Source organism: Pteropus medius, unplaced genomic scaffold (genome assembly GCF_902729225.1).
Source record: "Pteropus medius unplaced genomic scaffold, Ma_sr-lr_union100, whole genome shotgun sequence".
Lineage (NCBI taxonomy): Eukaryota > Metazoa > Chordata > Mammalia > Chiroptera > Pteropodidae > Pteropus > Pteropus medius.
In genome coordinates, this window is record NW_024352785.1 from 725,020 (window position 1) to 748,912 (window position 23,893).

General features: G+C 31.4%; 1 protein-coding gene across 14 annotated transcripts in view; it reads left to right on the plus strand.

Annotated features, from left to right (window-relative positions):
• Positions 1-15: 15 nt before the first annotated feature.
• The window catches only part of PPIP5K2 (diphosphoinositol pentakisphosphate kinase 2), a 58,540-nt gene continuing 34,662 nt past the window's right edge, over positions 16-23,893 (plus strand). For 9 of the 14 annotated variants that reach the window (XM_039848382.1, XM_039848384.1, XM_039848385.1 and 6 more), the window contains exons 1-14: positions 17-242; positions 5,844-6,230; positions 8,467-8,662; positions 10,959-11,049; positions 12,396-12,481; positions 13,517-13,671; positions 14,926-15,027; positions 16,157-16,318; positions 17,733-17,854; positions 19,011-19,112; positions 20,201-20,287; positions 21,037-21,112; positions 21,198-21,307; positions 21,973-22,058. In XM_039848382.1, the coding sequence (XP_039704316.1) occupies positions 6,117-6,230; positions 8,467-8,662; positions 10,959-11,049; positions 12,396-12,481; positions 13,517-13,671; positions 14,926-15,027; positions 16,157-16,318; positions 17,733-17,854; positions 19,011-19,112; positions 20,201-20,287; positions 21,037-21,112; positions 21,198-21,307; positions 21,973-22,058 (1,489 nt within the window). In that variant the 5' untranslated portion in view covers positions 17-242; positions 5,844-6,116. Of the gene's footprint in view, positions 243-5,843; positions 6,231-8,466; positions 8,663-10,958; positions 11,050-12,395; positions 12,482-13,516; positions 13,672-14,925; positions 15,028-16,156; positions 16,319-17,732; positions 17,855-19,010; positions 19,113-20,200; positions 20,288-21,036; positions 21,113-21,197; positions 21,308-21,972; positions 22,059-23,893 lie in introns of all 14 variants that reach the window. The other 5 variants (XM_039848390.1, XM_039848393.1, XM_039848392.1 and 2 more) reach the window with 3 other exon arrangements.

Genomic DNA, 23,893 nt, shown 5'->3' on the forward strand with positions numbered 1-23,893 from the left:
GGTTTCGGTGTGAGACCCGAAGCGGGCGAAGAGGAGGCGTGGCCGCGATTCGCTGGTGTAGTAGTTCCTTGCAGTACCTCTATGTGGCTCTTCTGCTGCTTCTAAGCAGAGAAGACCGGCGTCCACGCTAACAGCTGGAGTCGCCTAACGCCTCACCCCTGCCCCTGGATTAAAGGGAAACCAAGACCTTGAATGGGCTCCGCTGTCTCCAGCCGCTGGCCTGACAAGAGCAGCCGTGGCAGGTGAGGGCCCAGAGATCGAAGGAGAACCAAGACGGAACCTGGTCACCCAAGGTTTGCGGCCGCTGCTGAGCGGTTGCTTTGTCTCCTTCTGAGCTCCGCAGAGCTTTAGACACGCGCTCCTCTGAGGGGAAGGTGCCAAAGCGAAAGCAGCGTGGGCTCGGAGGAGTGGCAGTAGAGCCCTGAGGGTCGTTTAGTGTCTTAGTTATACTTTCTCTTCCACCTCTTCTGCCTCCTCCTCCATTGCTTCTCTTTTTCATTTCTTGGATTTGCGGTATCATAGGTTGCAGCTCAGATAAGAGGACAGTGCCGAGTTCCTAGCTGGTACTCCAGGCTTTGGTCTCTCTCCATCAAATTAGGAAGCCTTGCGTTTGGGGACTGCTGTGGCTAGAGATGGCTGTTTTTATTTTCAGTCTTTAGTCTTTATTTCTCTGCTCCTCGCCACCTCCACCCGCACTGCAAAAGAACAAAAAGGCTCCATGCGTTGCAGTTTTCCAGAGAAAGGACGGTTCCTGCCGGTCACTGCGGTATCTAATTAGTTGAAAAGTGTGGTATTCTCTTGGGCTTCTAGGGAGAAGGGGCAAGGGTGATGACCAGTGAATTTTATTTACTAGGTTCTCGACGACTTCCTGGGAGTTTGCGACCTTTGGAGTCCTGTGGATAACGCTTGCCTTGCTTTAGCATGCTAGAAGACTTAGCTGTGAAAGAAGGAAGCATGGCTGACTTTAGCACCTACCATCCTTGCTCTACACTGGGATAGGCTTTTTGTTTTACTATTGAAAAATCTTGAATGAAACGGTTTTTGTTTCAGGCAATGAAACAATAACGATAGCTACTATTAACTGAATTCTTCTGTGTGCCAAGTGCTTCACATCTTTTCTCATATAGTCTCAACAATTCCATGAAGTATATTAGATTACGATTCTCATTTTACAGAACTAGGAACTAAGGTTTAGTGAAGTCACGGAACTCGCCCTAAATAAACTTTTGCTGCTATTAAACACTTGAACCAGTATTAGAAAACAGATTTTTCAGACTCCAAAACCTATTAATTATTAATTATAATACTGCTGTTGTCCTAACGTTGTTCTTCATCACTTCTAACATTTTCACTAAGGTTTGCAGAAGCTGAAAATACTTGGTATGCCTACTTATGTGTCAAACGAAAGACAGACATGATCTCTGTCTTCACTGAGTTTCAACATTGTGATACAGAATCAAGTAGTTCAGAAAACAAAATGCTGTACTTACTGTAGTATAGGCTTGTTTAAAGCTGGTAATTAAACTGATGTGCAGAAGATTCATACTTGTACGATCAAAGCTTACTGTTTAAGTTTTAACTTCTAACATTTGCATGTTGGTTGTGAAGGCATTAAACTGAACATTAATAGAACATTTATTGATTACTCGAATAAGTGCTATGCACCAATTAAGTAATGGGAATATAAATGAAGTCCTTGTTCTCCAAAAGCTCCATGCAACTACATATAAATAGTATTATGGAACCATTAATTTTCTTAAGTGGAAACGATGTTGTGGTTATGTAGAAGAATGTCCTTATTTTTAGACATGCATACTAAAGTATTTAGAGATGAAGTATGTTGATGTCTACAACTTACTTTCAAATGGTACAGTAAGTATACATATATGTGTGTAAAGAAATAGAAAGTAAATATGGTAAAATGTTAGCAATCGTCGATTCTAGTGGTGGCTGCATGGCTGTTTATAGCGAACTGTTCTTTCAACTTTTCTCAATGTTTAAAATTTTTCATAATAAAAAATTGGGGAGGAAAAACTCAAACTCCAATGGAAACATGATTTTTTGAAATTTTTATTAAATTTATTGGGGTGACATTGAATAACAAAATTACATAGGTTTCAAGTGTACAATTCTGTAATACATCATATGAATATTCATTGTGTGTTCACCACCCAAAGTCAAATCTCCTTATGTCACCATATTTGTGACTCCCTTTACCTTTGCCTACCTCTTCCCTACCCCCAACCCCTTTTCTTTCTGGTAACCACCATACTATTGTCTATGAGTTTGTGTTTGTTTATTTTTTTGTTCATTTGTTGCTTTCAGTTTTGTATCCCACACGAGTGAAATCATATGGTTCTTGACTTTTTCCTTCTGATTTATTTCACTTAGCATGATATTCTTAAGATTTTTCCATGTTGTCATGAATGGCAGTATTTTATCTTTTCTTATGGCTGAGTGTTATTCCATTGTGTGTGTGTGTGTATATATATATAGATATAGATATAGATATAGATATATCTATATATATCTATAGCTATATATATATCAATCACATCTTTATCCAGTCATCTATTGAGGAATAATTCAGTTGTTTCCATGTCTCGGCTACCATGAATAATGGTGCAGTGAACATAAGGGTACAAATATCTTTAAAGGTAAAGGTGTTCAAATTTTGGGAGTAGATACCCAGAAGAGGGATTGCCAGGTCATATGGTAATTCTATTCTTAATTTTTTGAGGAACCTCCATACTATTTTTCATAGAGGCTGTACCAGTTTACATTCCCACAGGTGTATGAGGGTTCCTTTTTCCCCACAACCTCTCCAACACTTTTATATACTTGTTTTGTTGACATTATAGCCATTCTAATAGGTGTGAGTGAGATGGTATCTCATTGTAGTTTTGATTTGCATTTCTCTAATACCTAGTGAAGTTGAGAATCTTATCTGTTGACATCTTATCTGTTGCTATTTGTATGTCTTCTTGAGAGAAGTGGCTGTTCAGGTCCTCTTCCTATTTTTAAATTGGATTGCTTTTTGTTGAGTTGTATGCATTCTTTGTATAGTTTGCATATTAACCCATTATCTTAGGTTTAGGAAATAGGTAATTGTAAAAATAGACCCTAAATGTTGTGGATCATATAGGAGAGGAGAGGATGCTGTTATATATTTAAGGTCTGGCAGAGGCATGATAGATGTCAGAAAAGCATTTATTGAGGACTTTCCAGTTGTTTACTGTAGGAGAAATAACTTTTAAGGAGAGTAGTGAATTCCTGGCAGAAGGAAAAGCAGGTTCAGCAAAAGTATCGCATGGACATTTGAAGAAGGAAATCGGTATGAAGATTGTTTGGAACTTGGCATATTACTTGTATAAATAATCTTGTAGATGATGCCAGGCTGCCTTTGCTAGCCTACAGAAGCCTATTTAATAACCTATTATATAACTGTAATAATAGTGCCCTGGAACAAGTCACCATTTATAGCAATGTTGGAAAATGCTTTTAAGATTTCAAGAAAACTGGTTATGTGTCTCTGTTCAAGCTGAGCAACAGGAGCTGGGGCTCTCATTTTCTCTGATTTCGGGAGCCAAGATTTACTAGTTCATGCTTAGGCTTCTGAGGGAACTTGTAGAAAGGGCTGGGCTACACTGATAAAGGTTTTAAGTGCAGGTAAAGGGGAGAGAGGTGGAGTTCTGAATACTACATGGGAGTGATAGATGGTCCAAGGTGTCATTTTAAGGATTAGGTAGCTTTTTAAAAAAATAATTTTATTTATTTATTTTATTTAGTTTCAAGTATACAGTACCTTGGTTAGACATCTATATAGTTCATAAAATGATCCCCCCAGTTGTTCCCTCCCTCCGCTGGCCCTCTACCTAACCAACATATTAATGCTAACCGCATTCCCTATACTGCGCTCCCCATCCTCATGACCATCTGTCAACTACTAATTTGTACTTCCTTAACCCTTCACCCCATTTTCCCAGTTTCCCAACCCCCCTCCCCTCTGTCACCAAATTGTCCACTATATTTGTGAGTCTGTTTTTGATTAGTGTGCTCTTTTTTCCTTAGATTCCACATATAAGTGAAATCACATGGTATTTATCTTTTCTGTCTGACTTATTTCACTCAGCATAATAATCTCTAGGTCCATCTATGTCATTGCAAATAGTAGGATTTCATTTTTTTAATGGCTGAGTAATATTCCGTTGTAAATGAACCGTAATTTCTTTATTCAATCACCTGTCAGAATGGCTATCATCAATAAATCAAAAAATAAGTATTGACAAGGATGCGAAGAAAAGGGAACCCTCAAACATCGTTGGTGGGATTGCAAATTGGTACAGCTGCTATGGAAAACAGTATGGAGGTTTCTCAAAAAATTAAACATGGATATCCCTTTTGACCCAACAATTGTACTTCTGGATATTTATCCAAAGAAAACCAAAACAATTCATAAAGATCTATGCATCCTAATATTTATGGCAGCACAATTTAGAATAGCAAAGATAGGGAAGCAACCTAAATGCCCATCAACAGATGATAGGTAGCTTTGTTTTGACTGTGACCAGTAAAGATGTTAAGATGACTGTTGATTCCAGGCGATAGTATTCATGCTAGTCTCAAGCAGTATGGTAAGACTGAAAAAAAATGTAACGTGGTTTCCAGCAGCAGCAATGTCAAAGAGGAGTTTCTGTGGCCTTATTACCTATAAGGTAAGTAGGTACGTTCCAAATTGAATTGTATGTATTTGTTCTGTGCCAGTTAGGTTTAGGTTAGAAACCTCTGTCTTAATTATGACAACAGCTAACAAAATATGTAAACAGCTAATGTTTGCTTAGTGCTTATCATATGCTAATTGCTGTGGTGTCTGCGTTGTCATTTAATCTTCAAAATAATCTGAGATTTATCATCCCATTTTACTGGAATTAGATCTTTGTGGAATAGGACTTTCAGAGTTACGCTTTGCAATTCTACCTAGCATATCATTCAATTCTTCTTAAGAATATTTGACCAAGTAATTTCTTATATTACCAGTAATCAAATGAAGCATTCGATCTGTAATTTCATCTTGGTAATTAGTTTTGATATGACCCAGGAACAAGTACATGTAAACAGCCTTGAGGTTTTATTACTGTTATATGATAGTTCTTAAAGCTGATGGTCCTGGGCATCTGTTCATGTGGAAGAGTTTGCATGTCGTCACACACAAGTGCATGCAGGATTTAGTGTACATATACACTTTTTTCCCTGAGGAGAGGATCCATAGAGTTTATTAGATTCATCAAAGAGTTTTTGGCTTCTAAAATTTAACAGCTGCTGTTATAATGAAATCTTGTTTTCTCTCTACCCTTGTTTTGTTGATTAAATGAGACCAGAATGTAGAATGGTTATGTTCTCTAAAAAACCTGTTTGCAACTTTTACAAATTGAAGCCTTTTAAAAATTGATCTAATGTAACTTCAGATTTATGTATAGTTGTCAATGGTTTGTAAACCCACATTACATTTTACCCTTTTCCATCCTATTCAGATATTACTGAACTATGTATAGGAGTTACCTTTTAATGTAATGCTGTTATATTTGAATAATTTTCTCTTAATTTTTTAGATTCTTTTGGACTTGAGGACTTTAGTATGTAGTCTTTTTGCTCTTTTCTAATTTTCTTATTGCTAAGATGTTATTGAAGATCAGAGTCTTATTTAATTTTATGGAGGAAAATATCTTTGATTTGAAGTTATATATCAAGTTATTGATACTGATTTTAAAAACATCATTTAAAATTACTTTTACATGAATGTTTTTGTAGTACAGCCTCTAAAATTAATTTTTCATTGCATTTAGGTAAAAAGATTGCTGTATCACCTCACTGAAGCAATAGCCTCACTATCTTTGTCTTTTAAACTGCATCAACAATGAAACAATGATATCTAAGAACAGAAGAACATTTGCCAACTAACTGTCATCACAATTCAAGTGACTGTATAAGCAGAAACAAGCTGCAACAGACCTATGTGTCAGCTAGTATAGAGAGAATGCTTTCTTCTAATGCCGTTTATTTAGAAGCAGTTTTTGTATAGCACATTTAAATTATATTCTATTTTAAATGAAATAAAAATGAGTGAAGTTCCCAGATTTTTTGTTGGACCTGAAGATACAGAAATCAATCCTGGAAATTATAGACATTTCTTCCACCACGCAGATGAAGATGATGAGGAAGAGGATGAGTCTGTAAGTTATTTATTTATTTTTTTGGTGAGAGAAGACCAATACAGGATAGGCTTTTTGCTAATTACTGTTAAGGTGAATTAATACTATTATCCCATCCCCCACCTCACCCCAGAAAAAAATAATGACTTTCAAGCTTCTCTTACAAGCCAAAACTTATCTGAAATCTTAACTGGAAATCCAGTAAGTAAAATATAAAAGCAGAGCTTCTCTGGCAGACTTAGACTAGAAAGTACTATTGATTCAACCTCTACTTCCCCTACCCTTTTTCTTTAGAGTTCTTCTGAACACCACTGATAGGTTAAGTTCAGTCTTCTTACAAATAAGGACTTTTTTCTCTTATCTATAACTAGAATGGTACTTGTCTCTCATCCCTTCTACCTTTTATGTTTTAGCAATATCAAATATTTATTTCCCACATGTTCCATGTTATAGTACGCCTCTTTGCTCTTGTATGCACTCCTTTATGAAGTTCCCTTATTTTAGGGTGCCTGGGAAATTGTTTTTTATTCTTCAAAACCCTGCTCAAATTTCATGTTGTTCACTTTGCTTGCTCTTTTCCCCATAAGAAACTGGAACACTTCTTCCTCAGTACTGTTTTTGTACTTTGACATATGTATTTCCATTCCATGTATCATACTGTACTGTATTATTACTATGTTCCCCATTAGACTCAAAGTACTTTGAGGACAAGTGGTTTCTATATATCTAACTCTTCAGTGCTTAGTATAGTTCTTAGAATATTAGTACTAATTGAGTTTGCATTCATGATGTGTAGTTATGTAGGAGCCTAATATGGTTCATTTGACCTACACATTTATAAAACAATTTGTTCTAGATCATTCTTTTGTTTTTAAGATTAAATCTAACAAAATAATTTAGCTCTGTTTAAAAAACTATTTTCATGCTTTTATTTTCATATCAAGGTTTTACCTAATAGGAAAATTCTATAATTTTGTCTTTATGTAGGTTTATTTGTAGATTTCAAACTTGAATGTTTCCAGTTCATTTTAGCCAGTGAGCAAATACTTAATAAATAGATCTATCATAAGTAAACAAAACTTAACATATTAGCCTTTAACTGTAAAGCAGTATGAAATGCTAGGTGAAGTACTTTTGTTATCTGAGAAAATCTACTTTAGGGACATTATAATGAGCTATGTCGAGGTTTTTGATTAGGAAAGAATTGAATAAGGGAAGATAAAAGTGGATGATCAGAGGGGGAGGGATTGTAGATCCCACAGAAGTTAGGATTTATAATCCAATCCCAGTTTGAATTTTATATGAGTTGGAGAAAGCAATGAAAAATATATAATTCTAGGCTAAAGAATAATAACAATTTAATTCTGATGTTATCCACTTTTATTTTGAGATATAAGGAAAAGTCTAGTAACTTTCTAGCTCTAATATAATTTGAGCTCAAATTATAATGTCATATGAAATATATAAAACAGAGAAGAGTGAGAACAATGAAATGAAAAAGTGGACACAGCTTTATATATTTGATAAAACTCTTAAGTACTTGAATTTAAAGACCTCAGAATGAATCTTGAGTAATTTTATAACCTGTGAGCTACTTATAAGTTATTATTTCCATATCCTGCTTTTAAATTTCAGACCAAATCATAGCCTTTGAACTGTAGCAAGAGTGCAGAGATGAACAACACCATTAAATAGGAATATTGGAGTATGAAGATTGATGTCACAGAGCATTGACACCTTTGTTAGCAGTGTTGGTTTTCTCCAAAATTTCTTTCCAAGTTGTCATAGGTGACCAATATTCAAGTTCAATCTACAAAATTAGTTTAACACCATATCGCTTTGTAGTCATAACATCATCTTATTTTAGGCAAGAGAATTCTTTATCTCACTCACTTTGGCCTTTTTACTTGAATTAGGTAGGTTTTGACTTTACTGTGCCCTTTTCTGGTATGAGGAAGGTAAATAAATGCTACAGACAGTTAAAGGAGTATTTGTTTAAGTTTAAAATCTAAATAAAAATAGTAACAATGTTCTGAAGGTTTTTGTTTTAAAAGTTGTAACAGACCTTGTAGATAAACTATTGTGTTGTTAAGTATGTATTATAACAATATAATTTTGAAAAATGCCTTTTTTGGTTAATGTGTCACTTTTATTGATTCATCACATGGCTCATCTACTTCTGAAAGATTTAAGATAGCTGTACTTTGGAGTTCTTAAGTCAACCTGTCTTTTTGTTTTATTTTGTTTTCTGTTTTAGCCACCGGAACGGCAGATTGTGGTTGGAATATGTTCCATGGCAAAGAAATCCAAATCCAAACCAATGAAGGAAATTCTTGAACGGATCTCCTTATTTAAATATATCACCGTAGTAGTATTTGAAGAGGATGTTATTTTGAATGAACCAGTGGAAAACTGGCCTTTATGTGATTGTCTTATTTCTTTCCATTCTAAAGGTATTAAAGAATGGGGAAGGAAAACGCCTTTATTCTCTCTGATTATAAAACCAGTACATATTAATTGTAGAATATTAGATAAAATAGAAAAATAAAATTAAACTCACCCATTTTCACAGATAGGTGATGTTAACATTTTGCTGTATTTCTTTCCAGTCTTTTTTTCTGTGTGTATTTTTTAGAAACATTTAGTAGGATGATGTATATGTAATTTTATATTTAAATTTTTTGCTAATTATATCAAAAGGTTTTTTCTTCAAAAACCTGATTTTTAATGGTGTTATATCATGTGGATATACTATGACATATTTAACCAATATCCTAACAATTAGATGGTTTCTAGTTTTCACTATTAAAAATAGGATTTTGATGACCTCCTCAAGTATATATTGAATTTTTGAATATTTTAATCCCTTGTGCTTTTGCAATATAGGAAATGATCTGTAATTCTTATATACATATTCATACTTAATTTCTTAAAAACTTAATAAGCTGAACTATATTACTTCATAGTAAAGTAGTATGTCATAGTAAAGTTCACTAATCAAAATTATTGTACAGTGTATATCTCAAAATTTATAACCTAAGACTGTGAATTAAGTGAATTCCTCTCTAAGAACTATATGTTTAAGATACACACTCAGTTTTAAATGTGTTCCTTGTTCATGTTACCAAAATATGTAGTCCCCAGCTATGTTAAACTCTTACTTTAGTCAGATTTTCAAAAGGCATCTCCTTCAAGAAGAAGGGGATGGACCATGGTTGAGACCTTTTGTGCTCTCATAGTTTATATTGATTTTCATGATTTCATAGAGAAGCCAAGGCCCTGGTCTTCTTTACAGACTGAAGTTCATTGTTTCAGAGAATTTTAAAATTTGCTTATCTTTGAGGATAAAGTGTTCTTTCCTTCTATCACATGATTCTTTCCACGAAACCTGTTTGGCTATAAAAACTAGGTGCTGTCAAGGTCATATCCTATATACTGTCTTTTGGTAAGGAAAAAGTTCCTCTTCAACAACAACAAAAGCAGGAGACTGACTTTTGCTGAATTCTGTTAGGCTTCAAATCGTAGACATTGAGACATCTTTACAAGTGAAGAATTTAAGAGTCTTTTAATAAGTGAAATTTGTAATTTGTGGCCAAGTGATTCTTGGTATAGCGTACCTCTATTTAAATTTTAAAAACTAAGAGGAATTTTGGAGTAAAGCTTCTTTGTAGCTTTTTGCTTTAAGTTCAGTATTCCTTTAATACTTCCTCTATGAAGTATTCTGATAATGCTGCAAAATACGGTATCTTCACAGATATACTGTTGTATACTACAGTGAATGCTAAAGTTATGCATGCTTGCTGATTTTTACTCTTTTCCTTAGATAAAATATGCATTAAAATATTATCACCTAAGGAATAAAAATAGTTAACATTATGCCAGGTTGTACTCTTATTTAATTCCTCAAAAACCCTGCTAGGTAAGACTCTTATTTAATTCCTCAAAAACCCTGCTAGGTAAGACTAGCATAATACCCATTCACAGCCAGGATCAGAGGCTTAGATATGTTAAATAAATTTTCCCAAGATCACATAGCTAGTAAAAGATGGAACTAGGATTTGAATTTTGGGTTAAGCCCTTAACCTTTATGGTAAACTACCTCTCTCAATAATGTGTATCGATGGATAAAATCGTAGACTTTTACTATCAATAGAAAGTGAACTATAATTAAAATTCTTTAGATATTTTTAGACTTATCTGCAAATTGATTTTTCATTGTAATTAGTAATTTTAGAAAAGCTTAGAAATTTTAGGGAGTTATTCGATATTTTGACAGCAAGCATGATTCTGCTCATGTATTTTATATTTAGAGCATATGTGTTATATGTGAATTTTTGGTTTTGTTGCTATTTTTAAAAATGAATACTATTTTAAGTGAGTGGTGTATATTTTTTAAAAATCACCAGGTGATTGTGATATACTTTATATATAGATTTGTTTGTATATGAGGTAATCTTACCCTTTATCAGGTGATTTTTGAATAATTAATGACTAACGTCAGTGCCCTAAATTTGGCTATATAACCACTGGCTTGCTGTGCCTTATCAATCAAATTCAACAGGAAAAAATAAGATATATTTAATAGTGCATACTAAATCAAGTTTTATGTATTTATTATTCTATGCCTTATATAGAATCTAGCCGTTGTATGCATAATGAAATTGTTTCTGGGAAGTGGCGTAAATTCAAGTTATAGATGTCAACTTATCTTAAGATTATATAGAATATGTTAATAATATGTGTTCTTAGGATTTCCACTGGACAAAGCAGTTGCCTATGCAAAACTCAGGAATCCATTTGTAATCAATGACTTGAATATGCAGTATCTGATACAAGATAGGTGAGTGGTAAAGTTGGCTGAATTAAGGGCAAGAAATTAACATTTATTTAGTATCTACTATATCTGATACGTTAGTATCTGACGTGTATCAGGTGTTGTCATACACATTAATTTGTGGTATCCTCGAAATAATACCTAGAAATAGGTATTTGTACCCAGTTTTACAGATGAAGAATCTTGAGAATCAAGGATATCAGTTAATTTGCCCAAAGCCACAAGTAGTGGAACAAGGACTTATACCAAGTTTGTTTAATTTCCAAAGCCTATTAAACCATTGAAAATTAAGAACACTTCTTCTATCATGTGGCTCATCCATTAGGGCTTTATTCATAACTAGATTGTTTTTAATGGTAAAGTGTAACCATTTTGAAAAATATTTCACTATATAAACATTTAACAGATCGTGGATTTAAAAGCATGGATTTCTAAGAGAAGTTTTAAAATATTAATGCATTTATGTATTTCATTTAATTGATGTTTCACTCTAATGGCTACCCTTATAATTTGTGGTGGCATTACAATATGAGATTATATATATGAAAATGCTTTGTAAAGTATAAGGCCCTATAGTTCTTTTTGTTTTTCTATTTTTGTTTTTTCCTGTTCTTTCAGAGAGTAACATTAATATCTAAAATTTTAAAACATCTTTCCTGGATTTACATATTAATATATGTTTATATATTATAACTGTCAATATATATACACATATGTAAATGCATAGTCTTTTTTTTTTAACACCTACAGCACCTGGTATTCCTAAGTGGTCCTCCCATTCAAATACTAACCAGGCCTGACCCTGCTTAGCTTCTAAGATCAGACAAGATCAGGCACAAAATGCATAGTCATTTCAAGAAGTTTGGAATATAAAAGCATAAAGAAAGGCATTTAATCCTGTCATTATATCTACCAGATTTGTTCATATAGAAAGCAGTATATACATACTCACATTTCACAAAATTAGTATCACTGTTCTCTCATAATATTGTGAAAAATTTCCCATATCATTAAATTTATAGAGTATAAGGTTTTTAATGGTTAGATAATATTCTGTCATTGCAATATAGCAATTTTATTTAACCATTTTTTAATACATTCTCAATTTTAAAAATCAGTGTTCTAACATGCCACAAAATGTATTGAGTACATTTTTGTTCTAATTGCTGAAAGTTTAGAATACATTTTTCTGTATTTTAAATGACTATATGTTTATTTAAAAAATAAAGACGATATATCTTCCTATTTTAGTTGAACAATAATGATATACTTTATAAACAGTAGAGTAATATAGTAATATACTCTGTGAAATAGAGTTATAAAACAATAACTATGTTTTTTTTTTTCTTCAGGAGAGAAGTATATAGTATTCTTCAAGCTGAAGGTATTTTACTTCCTCGTTATGCAATTTTGAACCGTGACCCAAATAATCCCAAAGGTAAAGATTTTAAGCAAGCTACCTTCTGTCATTAGCATACTTTTGAGCCACTTTCCTTCTATAGTTAAGTGGAAAGAATTTAAAAAACTCATAGTGTTCTAATCAGTTTTTTTTAATGATTCAAATAAACATTATATTCACTTAAAATGTGACACTATGAGCTAAAAGGCTAGCTAATTTAGAAGTTATAGATCCTATTTTTCTTTAGTCTATATATGACCTATCAATGAATCATACAGAAGAATTTTTAAATTACATGCTTTAATAAATTTGTATTCATGAGAGGTAAACAAATGATTCATCTCTGACTATTGAATTAAATATTAGAAACTTCATGCTAGGATGGCACAATTAAATTTCTAATGACTAGGAATTTTTAAATATTTCTAATTATTAATATTTTGAAGTATACTTTGCTTCATTTTCCTGGTTATCTAAAACAGCATGTAAGCTATACATAACTTAGTCTAAAAAGACAAGATAAATATTTACTTGTCTTAAGATTTAATATTTTGATAACAGTATTTTAGAGAATTTTGATTATTGTTTTTTAAAGCAACTTTTATTTTAAAAAAATAGAGCATTTATTATCTGTAACAGAGAACTTTTGTTTGGAGGTGAAAATTTACTTTCTGATTAGATCACTCACGTACTCTGCATGTCAGTTACTTTTCCAAATTAAGTAATTTCATGTTTTGTGGTTTCTATAACATGAACTAGTATGTTTTTCAGAAAATGCTAGCATTCTGGAGTTATTTCCTAATCTTTCTTGTTGGCATCATTTCATATCTAACTTTGAATTCTACGAGATGATAGGGTGAAATGGCAGGCCTATAAGATTTTGAAGACCAACTGTTTACCTAATGCCATATATCATAAATGTTGATATATGTTGTTTGCATAAACAGTTTTAATTAAAATTAAATCAGTACTTTATTCAAGGTTACTTTGTAATCTATTCGAATATAAAAGATCAATAATATATTAGATAATATATGATATATAATTTTTTTTGTTATTATGCTTGATTTGTAGAATGCAGCCTGATTGAAGGGGAAGATCACGTAGAAGTAAATGGGGAAGTTTTCCAAAAGCCCTTTGTAGAAAAACCAGTCAGTGCAGAAGATCACAATGTTTACATTTATTATCCAACATCTGCTGGTGGTGGAAGTCAAAGACTGTTTCGAAAGGTAAACCATTGTTGTCCTAGTGAGTACTGTTCTTTATACATTATTGTATAAATTTTACTGAGTAATCAAATATTTAATAAAACTATGATTAAAAAAGAATATCATTTAGATATAAATTCATAAAACTGATGTCATACTTGTTAGAAAAGCAAGGCATCATTTTAGTTATTTAATGTTGTTTATGCAAAATTTCTACTTACAAAATACCAAGAAGTTACTTGATTTACCTTCTACCTTCCATTTATGTATCTGTCATATAAAAAAATTTAGGTAGAGAATCAGTCTTTTAGAAAAATGGCCCTCCAAATGGATAGATCATAGAAAAAGCAATATCGATAACTTTTATATACATGCAAGTATGCTCAAAATTACACCCATAATAGTATAAGTGCAAATCAAGTCTAAAAGATAATGACATTGAATTAGTTTTTGTATTGGCAAAGATCAAAATGATTGAGGTAGTTGGAAAAGAAGCACAAGCCCAAAAGTTGTTGGCAGGAATGCAAGTTAGTGTAACCTCTTAGCAACATAATTAAGTAATATCTCAGGATTAAAAATCCACATACCTTATAAATAATCATGGAAATGCAAAGCAAGAACACAGTGAGGTACTATTTTATATCCTCTAGAGTGGCAAATATTAAGTCTGACAATCCCAAGAATAGAACAATGGGAACTCTTACGCATTGCTGGAGGGACCATAAATTGTTAAAAAACGTTGTAAAAGATTTTGACATTGTCTTTGTACATTGAATATGAGCATATTCTATCACCTAGCAGTTCCATTTCTGGTATATACCTTAGAAAAACACTTTACACACATGTGCCACAGTGACACATGTAAGAATGTTCAAAGCAACATTGTTTGATTAGCCTAAAGCTTAGAAGACAACCTAAATATACATCGATAGGACAATGGATGAATTATGGTGTGTTCATGCAACGGAAATGTTCATACAAGGGAAAATTCTGTAGTAGTAAAAATGAACAAACTAGAGTTACATGTAGCAACATGGTTGAATCTTAGAAACATTCTTAGTGTTCATTGTATTTTTAATGCTATTTACTCACATGTAAGTTACAATTACAGCGGAAAATAATATAGTGTCAACTACATAGTGTTATTTAAATGTTTGTGGATTAAAAAATTATTTTGAAAATAGCTAAGATGGAAAAAGATGGTAAAAGAGTTATATTATAAAAATGAGGGGAAGTAATTTAATTTTTATAATGATGCACATCTTTTGTTTTCAGATTGGCAGTAGAAGTAGTGTTTATTCCCCAGAAAGCAATGTACGAAAAACTGGCTCTTATATATATGAAGAGTTTATGCCCACAGATGGTACTGATGTTAAGGTAGGATTGATTAAAGTACATTTTAATTTTGTATTTAGAGTTTACCAATGATATCCGAAAAATAGATTATCCTTTAATTAGCTATATCTAACCTCTGTTCTGTTTCTATTTCTTTTTGATTACGGATTCCTTATCTGTTTTATACTCTGAATGCATTTTTAAAAAATAGTTGTTTTTTATAATAATGTTCTTAAATGCTTAAGATAAAACATACATGATTAAAAAGAAATTTTACTGAAATATAGTTATCAAAATATTTAAAAACCAACTTTGTGATACAGTAATACATATGCCTCTTTAAACAGCCATTAAATAATAAAATATAGTGGGTAAGGGTCTAATAGCCAGCCATTTCCAAGCACTGATTAGCATAAATGTTGTTTTGAGATCTGTGACAACCTTAACGTAATACAAAAATACATGTGATTTCTGTTAGTGACAAATGAGGTCTTAATTGCTTTACTTTCAGCCAATCTCTATCTAATCAGAGTATTCTTTTTTAAACCTGGTCATAAACCTCTCCTTAAAAATTCTCTTATGGATCCTGATTGCCACAGGATAGTAATCAGATTCATGAGGCTGATATACAAGATATTTCACAGTCTGTCGTCTGATGAACCTTATTTCTTACAATATAAACCATACCAAATAACTTACTCTTACTTGAATACGTCATGCTATTTCATACCTCTGCCTTCTGTCTGTGTTTATTTGTTTAGAATGCCTTTTCCTTTAATCTGTCGTCAAATTCATGCTGTCTTGCACCCCTCTCCCCTTTTTAAAATCTTTTGGCAATTACTTCCTTTTATAATTTTATAATTTGTAGCTCTCCTTGTTAAACTAAAACAATTTGAGAAAGATCACATCATATATATCCTATTATTCATTCCTTCATAATGCTCAGTATAATTTTTTTCTGTAGAGAATAAGACTTGACTTTACCAGTTTTGCCATATAATTATTTATAACCTCTTTCAATGTATTAAAATTTTTGGCATATAAATAGAAAGATGGGTGAAAGAATAATCTGAAGTATTTTTATTGATTTTATTTCTTTGAATTTGTTGTGTGCTTATGTGTATGTGTATACATATATATTAGTAAAAATATACTTTAACATTCATGAAAGGTTTATACAGTGGGTCCAGATTATGCCCATGCTGAAGCTCGAAAATCTCCAGCACTTGATGGCAAGGTGGAACGAGATAGTGAAGGAAAAGAAGTAAGATACCCTGTTATTCTCAATGCACGAGAAAAATTAATTGCTTGGAAAGTCTGCCTTGCATTTAAGGTAAGATGTTATACAGGCCATATAGATTCTTATAAAAGAAATTATGATTTTTTTTTTAATTAAAGAGATGTTATTTGGGTTTATAATTGGAGAAGTAAGCTGAGAAAATAAGTGGTACATCTGAATGGTTTATGTACTTTTCAAGGGATTCTTGTAGTGCCGATAATGAAAATATATAGTAAATGAAGGCCTTTATTTTTCTATATTCTTTCTGTATTATATAAAAGGAAACTTTGTCAATTTATTTAGAAATTAAAATGATAGAGGAAAACTTATCTAAAACAGTAGAGTTACCAGTGTTTAGGGGTATTGTTTAACATATTAAAAACAAAACTTGTTGTATTATTTACTCATAGAATTAATAAATGACTTTTTTGTTGAGTCGAAAAGGTCCTCAGTAGTCTTCTAGCCTTGACAATTGATCTTTTGGCCTATTATATATGATAAAATATATATAGTCATGAAAGCAGTACAAATATATTTCTTTAGAAAAACTTTTTACTTCAGACATTTGACTAATTGCCTCAATTAGTCTATATTGTTAGGCTTTTGCTACTGTAAAGATTTAAATTGAAATAGTACAACTGCATCTAATAAAGGATAAAATTTACCTTTTGAAGCCTTGCCTTCGATGTGTAACTTAAAGACTAGTGTGTATTTCTGGTTAGTATAATAGTAATTAAATTATTTATATCTTAATAATTTGAAGTCTCTTTCATAGAAGGAATAGTAGCCTGTAAATATGTTTTAGTACCGTTAAATAAATCATTTTAACTTGTAATACTGGAATTCCAAAAGCCATGACTTAAAATCATATTATGTTAATATGTAATGATTTGAGTATAAAATAGAAGATCAAAAAATTCCTGGAGCTTCAGCAAGAATCTCATAACTTTCAATTGTTTTCTTCTCCAAAATAAAGTAAATTTATTTCAGGTGCTCACAATTATATGGTTATCAGGATTTTAAAAATTAATAGGGATAATTGGACATTTCCTTTGGATATGTCTATAAAACTATTTTTTCTTTATATTTTTTTGGATTAAAGTGATATAATTTCTGCAAGTGCAAAATTTATCAAAGCTTTTACTTTTGTTTTTTAATTAAATTTTAATTGATGAACTTCTTAATAAAATAGGAAATTTTTTTGGCCTCCCCAGTTCCTTAAGCATTATTGTTCTATATCTACTTAATGGTAATGAACTTAAATAGTTATATGGCATGTGTTACATATTTTGAGAGAACTCAAGTTATGAACAAGTAATTTCTTTCATTTTTTTTACTTATTATGAAGGAAACTAATAAACAGTAGTACACTACTTGGTATTTATAAAGTTTGGTGTGTTCTAATAAGACTGGAAAACTGAATCTTAATTCAAATGGAACTTTTAAGTTTATCATTTATTTTAAATAGCAAACAGTTTGTGGTTTTGATTTATTACGGGCCAATGGACAGTCCTATGTCTGTGATGTCAATGGCTTCAGTTTTGTGAAAAATTCCATGAAGTATTATGATGATTGTGCAAAAATACTTGGGTAAGAATTTTTTCCTTCATATTTCTTCCTCTTTACCTTTATTAATAGCTAATGCATACTAGTTTTTCAGAAAGTAAAAATTATAAACATCAAATAATTAGAATTTTTAAGCACTGTAGACCTAGAATAAAAATCAGTGTTGATAAAATGATATCCCCAGAGATAATGCCAAATCATGAATTATACTTTGGGTTATCAAAAACAGATTAATTCATGACCAGTATAGATAGACTTAAAGGCAATTTAACTCCATAGATTTAGAAATGCTGACGTTTCGTTCTGTTACTTATGGCACAAAATTAGCATTCATGAAAAAAGTGACCCAAGTGAAATAGAAATATTTGAAATTCAGGATTCTTTTGAATGATGCTGATTTCTCCGAGCTTATGTTACTTAAAGATAATCTCATGAGTGAATGTATTAAGTGAATGTACAAGAAATTATTACATGCAGAAATGCCATTTTTATATTCTTTGGCCTGTTTTCTTATGCCTTGATTTAGAAGACTCATAAGACAACTATTTTTAAATCATTTCAAAGTATATATGGCAAAGCCATAAGGAACTTACACTTTAAAATATATTTTAATAATTAGAGTCAGCTTTCATAGTATATTTCAAAGATTTGTGAACTTACCCTTAAAATGAAATTTAGGGGAGCTAACTAAATTTTAGCATGAGTAAATGCTAATTGTTTAAATTATTAACCCTATTAAAAAAATGTGATAGAAATTTATTAAAAATGGACAATGGTATTTAGAATAGCTTTATAGGAACTCAATAAACTGATAAAAAATAATTAGTAGATACACAGAAGAGACAGTTTTAGATTTCAGAACCTATGTACATTAGATATGATACAGTTATAGTGAATTACTTGAATCTAATGTGCTTTATATTTTTAAAACTGAAGTAAGTAAATAATTCCAAATTCATGGCACCCCATTAGTGTGTTCTGATACATCAGTTTAGAACTGCTGATCTAATTTTTCTTGATCAAGATTGATTCTTTAGGTTACTTTTTATGTGCTCTTATCACATAATTACTAGATTGTTTTGACTTTAACTTCTGTGATTCTCTATTTTTATTATTAAAGACTCAGTTTTGCCTTAAAATAAACTAATTTTTAATTTTTGTTTCTTTTTTTGTCTCGAAGCAATATTGTAATGCGAGAGCTTGCTCCACAATTTCATATCCCCTGGTCAATACCCTTAGAAGCAGAAGATATCCCAATTGTACCAACTACATCTGGAACTATGTAAGTTTGAATATTTACATTTTGAAATTCCTTGAATTTTCCCAATCAGTCTGTGCTATTACAATAGATTAAATTTCTGGATAATAAGTATGGGCACTTTACTATGTATATTTTCATATGATTCACTTTGCAGTTGGAGAAATAGATTATATTCTTTTAGAAGGGTCCTCTTTTATATTGTTGCAAATAAAATCCTGAAAAATGCTTGGGTAATTATAGAACTGTTGAATTAAACCATAAAAATAAAGGAGATACCAATAGGTGCATTCCTTAAAGGTTTATAGTCAGTGGTCATACAACTTTGGTGCTCTCAGCATACAAAGAAAAATATACTTATATCTCGAGGTAAAATAATTAGACCAATATTGCCAAGTGTTACATAACATTCTACTAGTGAAAGTTACTCCTTGAAACTCACCTATTACTCAGGTAAGTTGAACAAATTCTTCATGTTCACAGCTTAGAAATTTATATTAGCATATTAAATATCCTGAGAAGTCTTCAGTTAGGGGAAAAAAATAAAATATTTTGCTTTTAAACCCATATTTTCAAACTTTCAAACCTATATGTTAAAAATTTTTCGGGTAACTTAAAATCCTGCAGGATTGTGTTTTGTGGCTCATAGTTTGACAAACACTAAATTATATTATACCCTCTTATTCTTCCTAAGGCAGTTAATTCTTCCAGTAATTTGAGTTTGAAATACTTGTTCTTACATGAGCAAAATAAATATAGCAGCCATCAAGTATTATTTGTTTTAATTTAATGAAATCTCATTTTGTGATTACTTATGCAATTAGAGCAGTATTTAATAAAGTTCTGGAACTGCAGTCCATTTACTTTTTTCCCAGAGTTAGCTTAGTCGACTCTAGAGAGGAAGCAGATATTTTATAGCCTAATGTTATTCCACCTCCAGCTTCTAATCTTTTTAGGATTTGATGTGGTTGTTATAAATCTATTACTCTTCATAGGGAGATCTTGAAATAGTAAAAGATGGCTCTAAATAAATAATTAAATATTGTATTGTTCTGAATTATACAACACAAATCTTTGTTAAGAAATTGAGAACTTTTTTTTTTTAATTTTAGGATGGAACTTAGGTGTGTTATAGCTGTCATACGTCATGGGGATCGAACGCCAAAACAAAAAATGAAAATGGAAGTGAGGCATCAAAAGTATGTTTTTAGGGGAATAATTTAACACTCAAGATAATTTAAGATTTCTGATAGGTGATTAGGTGTTTTGATTAATATGCCATATACAAAAACTGTTTACCACCATTTCATGGCCATTAATATTTAAACCACTGGATGCAAACAAAATGCATTTAAAATAATTGTATATATCGGCATCTGAAAATTACTGTGGCAATATCCATAAATGCCCATCAGTCTGACCTGGCTTTCATTTATTGTTGTAAAATGTTCTATTTAATCTTGGTTTACTATTCTCTTACATTCCTTTCTGAAAGTCATTAACTTCACAACCTTCTAGAAGAAAATTAGTAGAATGAAAGCTTATGTCTTTTCTATTTAGAATTTGATTTTAAAATAATAAAATTTGAAAACCTGAGCTATTACATGTGTTGAAACATTTTTTAATATGTATATGTAGTAACTTCAAAAAATATATGATATTTTGTATTATAATCATATCTTCAGTTTCCATAATGAGAAAACTTTTAAAAATAATATAGTGATTATTAGTGTGATATGGTTTAGGAAAATATAAGTTTTATCAATTAAAGTATAGAAGCAACAGGATATAGCAGAAGAAGACACAATATTTGAAATCTAAAGACCACAAATCCCATTTCTTATCATTTATCATTCTAGTTCCACATCTATTATTTATTCTAATTGAAGTATATGGTGGTAATAGTAATTATTGCAAATGACTAATAGTGTTCTGTCTTTTTTATAAGATTTTTTGATCTTTTTGAAAAGTGTGATGGATATAAATCTGGGAAATTAAAACTCAAAAAGCCAAAGCAGTTACAGGCAAGTGCATTTGATTTCCTATTGTTGTAAATTGCTAATGGCAAAGTTACCTAAAAGTTCAATTCTTTCTTAATTTATTTTATAGGAAGTACTGGATATTGCACGACAACTTCTTATGGAGCTAGGGCAAAATAATGATTCTGACATTGAAGAAAACAAGTCAAAACTTGAGCAACTCAAGACCGTGTTAGAAATGTGAGTATCTTTTTGAAACTTTTAATTTTAATAACGACTTGTAGTGCTCTTTTTCTTAGTATGTGAGACTTTCCATATTAATTTCTTTCACAGTTTGATCTTTTTGTTCTTTATCGCTGTGGCGGAAGTCTAATAAGACTTATTTTCACCAGTGAGGAAACAGATTGTTATTGAAGGATTAAAGGTTATTGTTTTAGTTTTACTCTTAATTTTAATGAGAAGATAAAAGAGAGCATCAAATTTGGATCTCCTATGAAGTACTATTTAGGATGAGGGTACTTTGCTACTCATCACCACACACTCAGTGCTGTTTAAATAAAAAACAATTTTGAACTATGTTTTAATCAAGTGAAAGTGGCACCACCAGTATTCCTATTATAAGCTTTACAGTTTTGACCACCTAAGGGAAATCTTATTTCCTTTATTTTTTTAAGACACATACACATATTTTTATATATTTTTATACTCTTTCATTTCTTTAAAATTGTCTAACCTTTGTAGAGAAACTTTTTTGTGTTTTTATTTTTAATGTGGTCAGAATGACTACTGATGGTACAGATTTTCTACTAGGATACTTTGAAGCATTCAACAAGGTGTTACAAACAGAAGGGAGCATTGAACATTTACTGAATATTGTTCATTCTGCTTGCCATTTTATTTTTCAGGTATGGCCATTTTTCTGGAATAAATCGTAAAGTCCAATTAACCTATCTCCCTCATGGTTGTCCTAAAACATCTAGTGAAGAGGAAGGTATGTCATTAATGCCTATTGTAGAAAGTAAGGACTTACTACTCATTATTAATTGATTATCTTTGGACCTTCTCTAATAGTATACTGGCATGATAGTCAGTGGAGTTTTGTTAGCTGTGCCTTTTATCGGAAGTATAGATTTTATTCTTTATCCTTTAAGAAAAAAAGGTAGATTTTATTATTTTGAAAACTACATAGGACTTCCCTTTTGCTCTGGGGTTGTTTCAGAAAGCTTATTTCTAACTAAATGTTGTTCAATAGGCCTCTTTCTTCATCTTTTGGTACAAGAGGACAGAGTACACAGAATGAAAGTTCAGAATATGAAAAGATATTTGAACACATAGTCAGTTAGTTCTAAAATAGATATTTCCCTTCACCCAATAATAAGCATTTAAGCATTTGAGTAAGATGAGCATTTAAGTAAGATGAGTCACCTAAGAGCAGTCAGCACAAAGTCCATAAATTCATTTACCCTTTCGAAAGAAAACTAAGCAAGAGTTAGAGAAGCTAATCATGGAGAAATGCAGATGCCCAATAATAAAGTAATAATCATTCCTGCCTGTCACACTGACAAAGTGTTTTCTTACTTTATTCTTTTCTCAAACTGGTAATAAAGAATGTTAGTAAGAATACACTGTGGTAGGATTTCTGTCTGCTAATAAAGTTATGTCTTTGAACAGTAAATTGACAATATACAGATATCAGAAACTTCAAAAAAATGTTCATATGCTTTGATCTTAATTCTACTTATACAAATCTATCCCATGGAAGTAATCAGATTTCAGCTAAAGATTGATCTGTCAGGATATTCACAATGACATTATTTATACTAGCAAAAGTTGAAGTAATGATTATCTTACATGCTAACACAAGTTTGATTATGTTGATCTTTATATATTTATTTTAAAATTTGATGTGTTATTGTCTTTTCACACTTTGTTATTAATAACAATAGCCTAATTTTCTAGATCTTAATATTTATGATCAAAACATTCTATAAATAACTATAATAAAAAGTTAGTTAATTAATTGTTCTTCCATAATTAGTATTGGTCTGCATGGTAAAGCACATGTAACTACTAACTAGCCCCAAGGGAAAGGGTGGTTTTCTGTCACTTTTAATGAATCATCATTAAGTTCTTTAGTGCTTATATTGCTATTTTTAAATTACTTTTGTTTCTGTAACACAATACAAATCTTAGAATGTTATAAAGGGCAGCTCAAAATTAAGTACAGAACTCATTCATTTACGGTGCCTCCTCCATGTCTGAGAAAATACTTGGTCTGGGACATAGAGGATTCCACAATTCCAAGTTTTATTTCTTAATTTATTTTTTAATTGCAGTTGGCATACAATATTATATTAGTTTCAGGTGTATAACATACTGATTAGACATTTTGCAAGTCTGAACTTTAAAAACTGCTCTTGGCTACATTTTTATTGTATATCTCATAAATTTAAATTATATCAGGCTGTATCATCTCATTTTTCTAAAGATTATGCAAATCACTGATTCTTAGTCATAAAAAAGGAATATATCATCTTTGCTTTAGCTATCATTACCTTCTATGTGATAGCACTGCAGATGCTTTTGATATAAAGGCAAGATCTGGATCCTGTCATCAAGGAGCTCTTAATCTAGGACAATCGAATTAGATAGATTGGGCAGAAACCATTGTTGTCATACCACTTTGAGAGCAGCAGAACAAAAAGCAATACTTCCTTTTAGAAAACTGGGAAAGAGCCTTCTTCCTAAAGTATGGAGATTTTGAAATTTTGTAAGATTTTAATAGTAGGAGCAAGGGATATTCCTGACAGAAACAACAGCCTACAA